Source organism: Bos indicus x Bos taurus, chromosome 1 (genome assembly GCF_003369695.1).
Source record: "Bos indicus x Bos taurus breed Angus x Brahman F1 hybrid chromosome 1, Bos_hybrid_MaternalHap_v2.0, whole genome shotgun sequence".
NCBI lineage: Eukaryota > Metazoa > Chordata > Mammalia > Artiodactyla > Bovidae > Bos > Bos indicus x Bos taurus.
In genome coordinates this window covers 152,257,377-152,269,590 of record NC_040076.1, presented here as the reverse complement: position 1 = coordinate 152,269,590, position 12,214 = coordinate 152,257,377, and the positions used below count along the sequence as shown (strand labels likewise).

Here is a 12,214-nt window from a genome sequence, read left to right as displayed (position 1 = left end):
AAAGAATCTGCTTGCAACACAGGAGACCCAGGTTCGATCCCTGGGTTAGGAAGATCTCCTGGAGAAGGGAATGGCAACCCACTCTAGTATTCTTGCTTGGAGAATTCCATGGACAAAGGAGCTAGGCTGGTTATAGTACATGGGATCACAAAGAGTCAGACAGTCACACAGTGCGACTTTTTTCATCTCATTTTGAAGGGCTAATAACTTAATTTCACAGGGTTTTAACATTCCCAAATACTAGTCTTTTTTTAAAAATACTGCTGATTTAGATTAACCAAGATATTCACTGATTTGTTTGTTTATTCTTCCTTCTCCCACTCACTTACTTATTCCTTTTGGGTTCAGCTTTTTTCATGTTGGAGTGTATTCTTTTGTATTTTTTTCAATGACCATCTGTAAGTCCTAAATTTTAAAAATGTGTTTATTCTGTTCTTCCTCTTGAGAAAAATGGTTTAGCTAGGAATAGAGTTCTAGCTTCTCAGTTATGGACTCCAATACACTGAAGATGTTTTGAATGTCTTCTGTAGCCAATTGTTGCCAATAAATTTACTAATAGGATGGCTGTAATTCCCTTTAAATAAATTCACTTTTCTCAGTGGTATCTTTGAACATTTCTTACTTGGTAAGAAAGACCAAGTCTTTGGTATTCTCTAATTTCACTATTATGTATGGGTCTCAATTTTAAAAAAATTATGCCACTTGAGCCTAAGCATCTCCCTTTGATCTGATAACTCATTTCTCATCAAGTCTGACAAATTCTCACATATTATTGCTATGGAGACTGCTTCTCCTTCATACTTTATTTCCTCATCTCCAGAAACTCTTTCATATGTATATGAGGTCTTCCAATTCTATGCTCTAGGTCCCTGAACATACCTTTGCTGCTTTGGCAGTTTCTTTTATGCATTTTCCATATATTTCAGGTTCATCATAAAAATCATTTTATAATATAAGAATTATCTGCTCAAAAGTTATCAGTAGTTGTCTATCTCCTACATCATAAACTAGGAAGCTTTTGGCTTTCCAGGTCCTTGTATATTCAGGTCCTACTAAGGGCACACCTATCTTTGGACCCCAGTTTCCTAACCCTAAAAGGTTACTGAAAAATTTAAAGGACATAACCCATGTAAAGTGCTGGTAAATACCCACCACACTGTAGCACAACAAGTAAACTTGGGTGTGGTTGCTTAGCTCACAGTCATTACCCAGGTGATCACATCTACATGATATCTTTCCTTCCATCATTTTAGACATGAATTCTGGATGTGGTCCACTGGAGAAGAGAATGGCAAACCACTTCAGTATTCTTGCCTTGAGAATCCCATAAACAATATGAAAACTCAAAAAGATATGACATGGAAAGATAAAATCCTTAGGCCGGTAGGTGCCCAATGTGCTACTGCAGAAGAGCGGAGAAAGCTCCAGAAGGAATGAAGAGGCTAAGCCAAAGCAGAAACAACACCCAGTTGTGGAGGTGACTGGTAATGGAAGTAAAGTCCAATGCTGTACAGAACAATACTGCATATGAACCCAGAATGTTAGGTCCATGAATCAAGGCAAATTGGAAGTGGCCAAATAGGTGACCAAGAGTGAACATTGACATATTAGGAATCAGTGAACAAAAATGGACAGGAATGGGTGAATTTAATTCAGATGACCATTATATCTACTACTGTGGGAAAGAAACCATTAGAAGAAATGGAGTAGCCCTCACAGTCAACAAAAGAGTCTGAAATGCAGTACTTGGGTGCAATCTAAAAAATGACAGAATGATCTGTTTGTTTCTAAGGGGCAAACCATTCCATATTACAGCAATCCAAGTCTACGCCCCGACCAGTAATGCTGAAGAAGCTGAAGTTCAACAGTTCTATGAAGACCTACAAGACCTTCTAGAACTAACACTCAAAAAAGATATCCTTTTCATCGTAGGGGACTGGAATGCAAAAGTAGGAAGTCAAGAGATACCTGGAGTAACAGGCAAGTTTGGCCTTGGAGTACAAAATGAAGCAGAGCACAGGCTAACAAGAGTTTTGCCAAAAGAACGCACTGGTCATAGCAAACACCCTCTTCAAAGAACAAAAGAGACAACTCTACACATGGACATCACCGGATGGTCAATACCGAAATCAGATTGATTATATTCTTTGCAGCCAAAGATGGAGAAGCTCTATACAATCAACAAAAACAAGACTAGGAGCTGACTATGGCACAGATCATGAACTCCTTATTGCCAAATTCAGACTTAAATTTAAGAAAGTAGGGAAAACCACAAGGCCTTTCAGGTATGACCTATCAAATCCCTTATGATTATTCAGTGGAAGAGACAAATAGATTCAAGGGATTAGATCTGATAGAGTACCTGAAGAACTATGGGCAGAGGTTTGTAGCATTGTAAAAGAGGCAGTGATCAAGAGCATCACCAAGAAAAAGAAATGCAAAAAGGCAAAATGGCTGTCCAAGGAGGCCTCACAAATAGCTGAGAAAAGAAAAGAAGCTAAAGGCAAAGGAGAAAAGGTTAAGATATACCCATCTGAATGCAGAGTTCCAAAGAATAGCAAGGAGAGATAAGAAAGACTTCCTCAGTATAAGAAAGAGGAATAAAAAAAAAAAAAAGAAAGAAAGAGGAAGAGAGGAAAGTATAGAGGAAAACAATAGAATAGGAAAGACTAGAGATCTCTTCAAGAAAATTAGAGGTACAAGGAAATATTTCATGCAAAGATGGGCACAATAAAGGACAGAAATGGTATGGACCTAACAGAAGCAGAAGATACTAAGAAAAGGTGGCAAGAATACACAAAAGAACTATACAAACAAGATCTTAATGAGCCAGATAACCATGATGGTGTGATCACTCACCTAGAGCCAGACATCCTGGAATGTGAAGTCAAGGGGGCCTTAGGAAGCATCACTATGAACAAAGCTAGTAGAGGTGATGGAATTCCAGTTGAGCTATTTCAAATCCTAAAAGATGATGTTGTGAAAGTGCTGCACTCAATATGCCAGCAAATTTGGAAAACTCAGCAGTGGCCACAGGACTGGAAAAGGTCAGTTTTCATTCCAATCCCAAAGAAAGGCAATGCCAAAGAATGCTCAAACTATGGCACAATTGCACTCATCTCACATGCTAGCAAAGTAATGCTCAAAATTCTCCAAGCCAGGCTTCAACAGTACGTGAACTGTGAGCTTCCAGATGTTCAAGCTGGATTTCGAAAAAGCAGAGGAACCAGAGATCAAATTGCCAACATCCACTGGATCATCGATAAAGCAAGAGAGTTCCAGAAAGACAACTACCTCTACTTTATTGACTACGCCAAAGCCTTTCACTGTGTGGATCACAACAAACTGTGGGAAATCCTTAAAGAGATGGGAATACCAGACTATCTTACATGCCTCCTGCAAAATCTGTATGCAGGTCAAGAAGCAACAGTTAGACTTGGACATGAACAATGGACTGGTTCCACATTGGGAAAGGGGTCCATCAAGGCTGTACATTGTTACATTGCTTATTTAACTTATATGCAGGGTACATCATGCGAAATGCCAGGCTGGATGAAACACAAACTGGAATCAAGATTTCCTGGAGAAATATCAATAACCTCACATATGCAGATGATACCACAGAAAGCGAAGAGGAACTAAAGAGCCTCTAAATGAAAGTGAAAGAGGAGAGTGAAAAAGCTGGCTTAAAACTCAACATTCAAAAACCTAAAATCATGGCATCTGGTCCCATCACTTCATGGCAAATAGATGGGGAAACACTGGAAACAGTGACAGAGTTGATTTTCTTGGGCTCCAAACCATGACTGCAGCCATGAAATTAGGAGACACTTGCTTCTTGGAAGAAAAGCTATGACAAATCTAGACAGCATATTCAAGAACACAGAAGTTACTTTGCCAACAAAGGTCCATACAGTCAAAGCTATAGTTTTTCTAGTAGTCATGTATGGATATGAAAGTTGGACCATAAACAAGGCTGAGCACCAAAGAAATGATGCTTTGAACTGTGGTGTTGGAAAAAACTCTTGAGAGTCCCTTGGACTGCAAGGAGATCCAACCAGTTAATCCTAAAGGAAATCAGTCCTGAATATTCATTGGAAGGATTGATGCTGAAGCTGAAGCTCCAATACTTTGGCCACCTGACAGGAAGAACCAATTCACTGGAAAAGATCCTTACGCTGGGAAAGATTGAAGGCAAGAGGAGAAGGGGATGATAGAGGATGAGATGGTTGGGTGGCATTACTGACTCAATGAACATGAATTTGAGCAAACTCTGGGAGACAGTGAAGGACAGGGAAGCCTGGTGTGCTGCAGTCCATGGGGTTGCAAAGAGTTGGTCACAACTCAGCAACTGAACAACAACTGTACCAAAGCTATCATTAATTCTCAGATCCTGCTTGTTGTAGTAACTGGTTGAAGCATGGGCACAGGAGTCTTGCCTAACTTATTAGTTATTTCTTGATACTTTTAAAATTTGAGGTTTCCTTTATGACTGCAGAGTACTTAAGATGTGAGTTCAGAGCCTGGGTGCAGTAAAGAAGGATGAAAGTGACAGAAAAGGATGGGATGACAAGAGTTGGAGAGAGGTTACTGATACCATTCTAGCTCTTGGCCTCATCAGCTTTGATTACAGAAGACTTTTCAATACTATAGATTTAATATTCAAATATTTTATATATATATAAGCTGGAATAACCTTATAATAAAGATATAAAAATTACTGTCAGAATTTGAATATAACCCTTATTTAATCCTATTGCTAAATTACATAGATTTCTTATTCCTATTTTTCAGAATGACTGTTATCCTCTGTCCTGATAATGGAAATGTAGTTGCTACAATAATAACATTAAATTTGAACGGTTCTGCAGAGTTCCTACAGCCTTTCATATCATTATCTTATTTGGTTGTATGAGAGGTGTAGGCCAGATAATGTTATGCTTAGTTTTTACAAATGGTGAAATTAAGACACAAATTAAATTGTGGTTAGGGTGGAGGAGGGTTTGATCTGACTTGGATATTAACCATTATCTATCAGGAGAGTTTGGAGCATTCTATTTGCAAGGTTGTTGGGGATGGTAACTTATAAAATACTTTCATTAACTATAATTAATTAGAAAACTTCAGAAGAGCCCTCAAAAGTTTCACTAGCTCAAGCCTAAAATCTGTTAAAATGCATCTTTGGCCCATGATTTTTGTTCACATTCTCAAAGGCATTTGTTTTCCCAAAAGTGAATCTTTGCCTTGTTCCTAATCAAGTTCCTGTTGTGCTTTTCAATTCTAGAACTTAAACTTAGAAGAGAGATCATTGGGAGTGGGTTGCCGGGATAGGGTGATGTATTAATGTAATGGCATCACCGACTAGATGGACATGAGTTTGAGTGAACTCCGGGAGTTGGTGATGGACAGGGAGGCCTGGCGTGCTGCGATTCATGGGGTCGCAAAGAGTCAGACACGACTGAGTGACTGAACTGAACTGAACTGAGACAAACAGAGGGCTTAAAAGGCTTGTGTATGAATAAGAATAAATTCTTACATTCTTGGACTAAGAACTCTGTAGTGAACACAACACATGGGTAACTGTTTATAAAGGCAACTTGTGATCAAAAATACTCCGGTAATATTACCACAGCATCTCTGTTTTGGAGAACTCAAGTGTTTCCACAATGTTAACTCCTTCACCTTCTCTGAACTGAAAGGAGAGACTGGGTGGCAAACAGTATCCCTATTTAATGTGCAGGAGTTGATGAAGGGGCGAGAGGTACTGAGGATGCAAAGCAAGAGCTGTTTGGTTTCATCACGAGTGTTACCTCGCAGTGGCGCAAATCCCTCCATTTTAAGTAGGAAATATGATGCGAAATGTCATTATATAAGAAACTGTATAGAATCGAAGCTTTGGTATGTCAAAGAATAGTGGAAGGATCAGGCTATCAATCAGCGGTGCTTTTCGTTTTGCACTCTGATACTTTCCTTTTATTATGGGGCTAAAAGAAGCTTTTTGTAATAAGCATAGGACTACAAGACACTGACATTCTTGGCATAGGTTCCCTTTTCTCCTGCTTGCCATTAGACCAAAATCGATCCTCTAAATAAGTCTGTCCCAGGAGACACAATTGATGCAGGGAACAGAGAACTTTCTAAAACCAAGCCTGACGTCACACATTTGTGTTCTAACCATCTGTACCTTTCATTAACCGAGGGCTGGAGTCGCCCGGGCGGACAGACACAGGCGCACAGCAGTCTTCTCCCACACAAGCCTGGAATGGCAACAGAGCGCGGCTGCCGAAGAAAGAAAAGCCGTTTCAGAGCTGTGGGGTGGCGTGGGGGCGTGTGTAGCAGGGTGAGGGAGTCATTCCTCTCCTCCTCCATCCAAGGATGCATCCAGCACATCTTTTTTTTTTTAAATTGATTTCTCTCGAGTGGGAGGCAAAACCCCTCAGATGAGAAAGAAGAAAGAGGGCGGAAAAAAAAAAAAAAAATGCAAGCCAGGCAGGAGGCTTTGCGGGGAGAGAACCATCATCGCTTTGCTTCGGATTGGAACTATGGGGTAGAGAGAAAGACTCGGGCGTCCACAGCCCGTTTGGCTGCAGAGATACTGCCGTTCCGCCCGGAAGGCCGGCGTCGTCTTCCCCTCCCCCGCCCACGGGTGCTGCGCCCCCCGGAGGAGGGCAGCCATCCCCGGACGCCCCCCTTTTCTAACCTCCTCAGGTGCGGAGGGCCGAGGGTCGGAGAGAAGAGAGCTCCTTCTCCTTCGACGTGTCAGACTCGGCCAGTTGGCTCGGCCCCTTCCCTCCGGCCTCTGCCCTCCTGCGCGGCCCCCCGAGGGGGGACAGCCGCCTCCCGGGGACCACGTCTCGGCCCGCTCCCTCGGGTTTTGTGCACCCTGAAGGAAGTCCAGACCTGAGAGTCGGCTTGGCCCCCATGCCCTCGCCGCTCCCGGGAAGGTGGCAGCACCCGAGGGCCCCTCCACCCCTCACGCCCTTTCCAGCCCCCCACCCGGTCCCCGCAGCCTCCTCAGGCTTTGTGAGGGGGCGGGCGTCTGCCCGGCTCCCCTCACGCGCGAGCCCCGGGGCAGTCACTGAGGGAGTCGGGACCCGCACCCCAGGCCGGGCTCCGCCCCCCGCGCCCCGGGCACGCGCCCCGGGCACCTGGCCGCCCCTCCCCCGGCTCCGCGCGGCTCTCTCTCACACCCGCCCCCCGCCCGGCGCTCGCGGCTCCGCGCCCACCCTCGCCGCTTCCTGCCCGGCCCCGCCCCGTCCGGGAGGCGGGGCCCCGGGCGAGCGCGGCGGCGTGGCCAATGGGCGCCCGGCTTACTCTGGCCTCTCCCCCGCGCGGCCGCCAATCGCGGCGGGCGGTGGTGGTAATATTGTGGAGTGGAGTTTGGATGCCGCGGCGGCCGCGGACTGGAGCGGCGGGGCCGCGGGGGCCGCTCGGCTGTGTTGGGAAAAGGGGGCGTGAGGCGGCGGCGGCTGAGGAGGCGGCGGACGGGGGAGAGGAAGAAAGGAAGCAACAGGGAGGGGAGTCCTCGCGGAGGAGGCGGGACCCTCCGGTTCCTCACCTTTCGGCGGCGGCGGCGGCGGCGGGGCGGCTGGAGGCGGGGAGGCGGCGCCGCCCCCCTGCCCGCGGACTCCTTAGCGCACGGCCGCCGACCTGCCGGCTCTGGGCGCTGGAGAGGCTCCTGAGGCGGCAGCGCCGGCCGGGCGGCGGCGACCGCCATGGCGTTCCTCAAACTCCGCGACCAGGTAGGCGAGGGGCGGCGGGCTCCGGGCGTGTGAGGGAAAGGCTGCGGGGCGGGGGCGCCGGCGGGGCGGGCCGCGGGGCGCCCGCTGGGCTGGGCGGCGCGAGGCCGGCGGGGCGCCCCGGGGGTCGCGGGGGCCCGCCTGTCAGAGCCGCCCGGCCCGGGGGAGCCCACGTGCCGCCGCCTCCGGCAGCTGCCGCCGCCAAGGGGCGGGTCCGCGCTCGCGCCGGGCGCCCGCGTCCGGGTCCGCGCCTTCGCTTCTCCAGGTGAGTGAGGCCTGGGCCTAACAGGTGGCTTCCCGCCGCCCGGGCCGGGCGCCGCCCGCGGCCGGGACCGCGGGTCACGACCTTGTTCGCCTGTTGGCGTCGCCGGGTAAGTTGGAGGCCGCCTCTCCGGGTCAAAGAAGGTTGATTTTTTTTCTTTTTTTTTTTTTTTTTTCCCGCTCAAGGACTAAGTTATTCACCGTGCAAGTTCTCAGACTCGTTTTCTTCTGACGTTTTGTGCACCATTTTGGTTACTTTTCTTGACTCAGGAAGAGCGGGTTCACGAACACCTGAAGTGCGGTTAAGAGTCGTGACACTCTTTGATGGAGGAGATACTTTTGTGTCTAGGGACGAAATCGCCACGATATCAGAATGATTTGTCTACCTTAAAACGTTGAATGATGGGTAGTAAGACTCTAGGCAATGCAAACATTTGAAATCTCCTCTGAAGGAAAAGGGAAATGAATGTGTGAAATACACCGAATCGCAGTAGGCTTATTCGTGCTGAGAATTTGTTTTTTTTGCCATTTGTTTTTCTGAACAGAAGGTATTGAGCAGATTTAAAGGGAAGGTAGTTGGATGCATTGGGAAACTGTTTCAGAAGTGAAATCCCCTTTTGAAAAACGGTGGGGAAAAACTTAAGATGTATTTTTCAGTATTGTCTCTTAGCAAATATCGTACCTTAAAATTTGAATCTTTAAGTAGTGTCATGTCATTCGTGACTTTTCTGTGGAGGCCGATGGTTGAACTTGTGTATGTATCATTTGATATCAGGAAGGTTTTAGTTGGTGTTAAGGTCATCAGGACTTGATACTTTGAAAAACTCTAGCGTTTAATCAAGTTTATACATTGTATTTCAAATCGTTAGTTGGTATTAAGGTCATCAGGACTTGATACTTTGAAAAACTCTAGCATTTAACCAAGTTTATACATTGTATTTCAAATCGTTGAACCGCATTGTCCAATATGATAGCCAGTAGCCACATGTGGCAACTTAAATTTAGATTAACTTTAATTTTAAGTAAAATAAATCCAGTTCTTCATTCCTGCTAACCACATTTCAAGTGTCCCATACTCTGTGCGGCTCTTGACTGTGGTATTGCACAGCACGAATGTGGAGCATCTATATCAAAAAGTTCTATGGGGCAGCACTATTAAAGAATAACAGGTAGAGCATAAACCAATTCCTGCTAATTACTGTACAGTTAATTCATGTTATGCTTTTAATGGTGTGAAACTCTGATCTGGATACTCCACTAATCTTTACTGATCCAATGGCGCCTTGTTTCCATAACTTATAGTTGAGGTAACAGTTTTTGTTTTAGTCCTATACTTTTGAAGAAAGTTATTTGGATCATTGTGTGCATTAGAAATTTGGTGAACTTTTAGTAAAGACAGCATCTCATTTTACAGAAACAGGGTTGTATTTTCACATAAAACCCAGTTGCACCTTTGTATTTGTGTATTTAGGAATTGCAGTTATGAAGCAACTGTGATGCTACTCCAGTTTTAGATAATGTCCATGGTAAGGATGATAAAGATTTTTCATTTGAATAGACACTGATGCTGGGAAAGATTGAAGGCGGGAGGAGAAGGGGACGACAGAGGATGAGATGGTTGGATGGCATCACCGACTCAATGGACATGAGTTTGAGTAAGCTCCGGGAGTTGGGGATGGACGAGGAGGCCTGGCGTGCTGCAGTCCATGGGGTTCAAAGAGTCGGACACGACTGAGTGACTGAACTGAACTAAGGATGATATGTAAAATGTCACCTGTAAACTTGAAGATATTTGGGCAAGTTAATGAAGTGGCATGGCTCAGATGGGGGAAAGAGCATTAGGGTTTACCTCTAAACTACTAGTAGTTGGCTCATTTGGTCTGTCTTTTGGAAGACTGCTAAAAGTGAGTTTGTTTTTGCCTGGTTTAAAGGGAATAGCCACTTTTAGAAGTCATCTTGTATGTTGATATTTTATTAGCTATTGAAAGTAATGGTAAAAATGAAATGGAATGCAAATGTATTTTAAAAAAATAATTTTATTTATTTTTGGCTGTGCTGGGTGTCTGATTGTCTCACAGGCTTTAAGTGAGCGGGTGCGTGTTTAATCCTGTCCAATTCTTTGCAACCCCCATGACTGTAGCCCACCAGGTTCCTCTGTCCATGGAATTTTTCAGGCAGGAATACCTGAGTGAGTTGCCATTTCCTTCTCTGGAGGATCTTTCCCACCCAGGAGTCGAACCTCATCTCTTGAGTCCCCCACAATGGCTTGCAAATTCTTGACCACTGAGCCCTGATAGAGAGTGCACAGGCTTTTCATTGCAGTGGTTTCTCTTGCTGTGGAGCACAGACTCTAGGGCCCGCAGGCTTCAGTAACTGCAGCTCCCAAACTCTAGAGTGCAGGCTCAATAATTGTGGCCCACGGGCCTAATTGATCCTAGGCATTTTGGATCTTCCCGGATCAGAGATTGAACCCCTGTCTCCTGCTTTGGCAGGTGAATTCTTTACAACTGAGCCCCCAGGGAAGCCTGCAAATACCATTTTAACCCTTTCCATCTATGAACAGGCCATTCAGCTATATGAATTATTTTACTTGGAGGAAAGGAGGAGATCCATTTAAGTACATAGAATTGTAAAGCTGGAAGGTGCTTGGCAGCATTTTACTCAGTCCTCATTTTCACTTGAGCTTTTCTCTGTTATTTCCGTATTTATTTTGCTTTTTTCCATTGTTAATACAGTCTGTTACATAGGTAACAGAAACTAAACATAGGTAGGGGTTGTTTTTCTTTGTGCACATAAATGTCAGGGGGGTTATAGTTGGTTTAAACATAGAATCAGTGAGTAAACACAGTAGTTTGCTTTCCTATCCAATCAGTGAATGAGACAGCTCTCCCTCATTTGTGCCAGCCCCAATATGGGGGTAAGAAGTTATTACTGTACTATTTTTTATTAGTAGGTGAAAATAACTGTAAATGAAATAAAAGGAATGTCTGCTGTTTGTAGGAGTGGAAACATGAATTTTTCCCTCAATTTTTTTCCCATTTTGATGTGTTTATACAGCATGAATCTGTAACAGTTACAGGGTTTTATTCAACAGGTGTCACTGTCAAGGTTTTTTCTCCTTGCATGGTTGCATTTAAATTTTATTTATTTTCCAACTTTTCAGTTCAGTTCAGTTGCTCAGTCGTGTCCACCTCTTTGCAACCCGATGAACCGCAGCACTCGAAGCCTCCCTATCCATCACCAGCTGACGGAATCAAACCAAACCCACGTCCATTGAGTCGGTGATGCCATCCAGCCATCTCATCCTCTGTCATCCCCTTCTCCTCCTGCCTTCAATCCCTCCCAGCATCAGGGTCTTTTGAAATGAACTGGCTCTTTGCATCAGGTGGCCGAAGTATCGAAGCTTCAGCATCAGTCCTTCCAATGAACACCTAGGACTGATCTCCTTTAGGATGGACTGGTTGGATCTCCTTGCAGTCCAAGGGACTCTCAAGAGTCTTCTCCAACACCACAGTTCAAAAGCATCACTTCTTCAGTGCTCAGCTTTCTTTATAGTCCAACTCTCACATCCAAACATGACCACTGGAAAAACCATAGCTTTGACTGGATGGACCTTTGTTGCAAAGTAATGTCTCTGCTTTTGAATATGCTGTCTAGACTGGTCATAGCTTTTCTTCCAAGGAGCAAGCATCTTTTAGTTTCATGGCTGCAGTCATCACTGCAGTGATTTGGGAGCCCAAGAAAATAAAGTCTCTCATTGTTTCCCCATCTATTTGCCATGAAGTGATGGGACTGGATGCCATCATCTTTGTTTTCTGAATATTGAGTTTTAAGCCAGGTTTTTCACTCTCCTTTCACTTTCATCAAGAGGGTCTTTAGTTCCTCTTCGCTTTCTGCCATAAGGGTGGTGTCATCTCCATATCTGAGGTTATTGGTATTTCTCCCAGCAATCTCAATTGCAGCTTGTGCTTCATCCAGCCCAGCATATCTCATGATGTACTCTGCATATAAGTTAAATAAGCAGAGTGACAATATACAGCCTTGACAGGCTCGTTTTCCACATTGGAACCATTCCGTTGTTCCATGTCCAATTCTAACTGTTGCTTCCTGACCTGCATACAGGTCTCAAGAGGCAGGTCAAGTGGTGTGGTATTCCCATCTCTTTAAGACTTTTCCACAGTTTGTTGTGATTCACACAGTCAAAGGCTTTGGCA

At 45.0% G+C, this 12,214-nt stretch overlaps 1 protein-coding gene and 1 long non-coding RNA gene across 8 annotated transcripts in view; one reads left to right on the top strand and one right to left on the bottom strand.

Moving 5' to 3' along the window:
- LOC113897081 overlaps positions 1 to 7,287 on the bottom strand; it is a 38,013-nt gene extending 30,726 nt beyond the window's left edge. The window contains exons 1-3 of one of the 7 annotated variants that reach the window (XR_003512247.1): positions 7,227 to 7,287; positions 6,701 to 6,883; positions 6,185 to 6,279 (exon numbers count right to left, since the gene is read on the bottom strand). This is a non-coding gene — a long non-coding RNA (uncharacterized LOC113897081). The other 6 variants (XR_003512248.1, XR_003512250.1, XR_003512251.1 and 3 more) reach the window with 6 other exon arrangements.
- A 333-nt stretch (positions 7,288 to 7,620) lies between these two features.
- Positions 7,621 to 12,214, top strand: part of ANKRD28 (ankyrin repeat domain 28) — a 217,960-nt gene continuing 213,366 nt past the window's right edge. Inside the window, exon 1 of the mRNA XM_027549368.1 lies at positions 7,621 to 7,742. Within this exon, the coding sequence (XP_027405169.1) occupies positions 7,716 to 7,742 (27 nt within the window). The 5' untranslated portion in view covers positions 7,621 to 7,715. The remainder of the gene's footprint in view (positions 7,743 to 12,214) is intronic.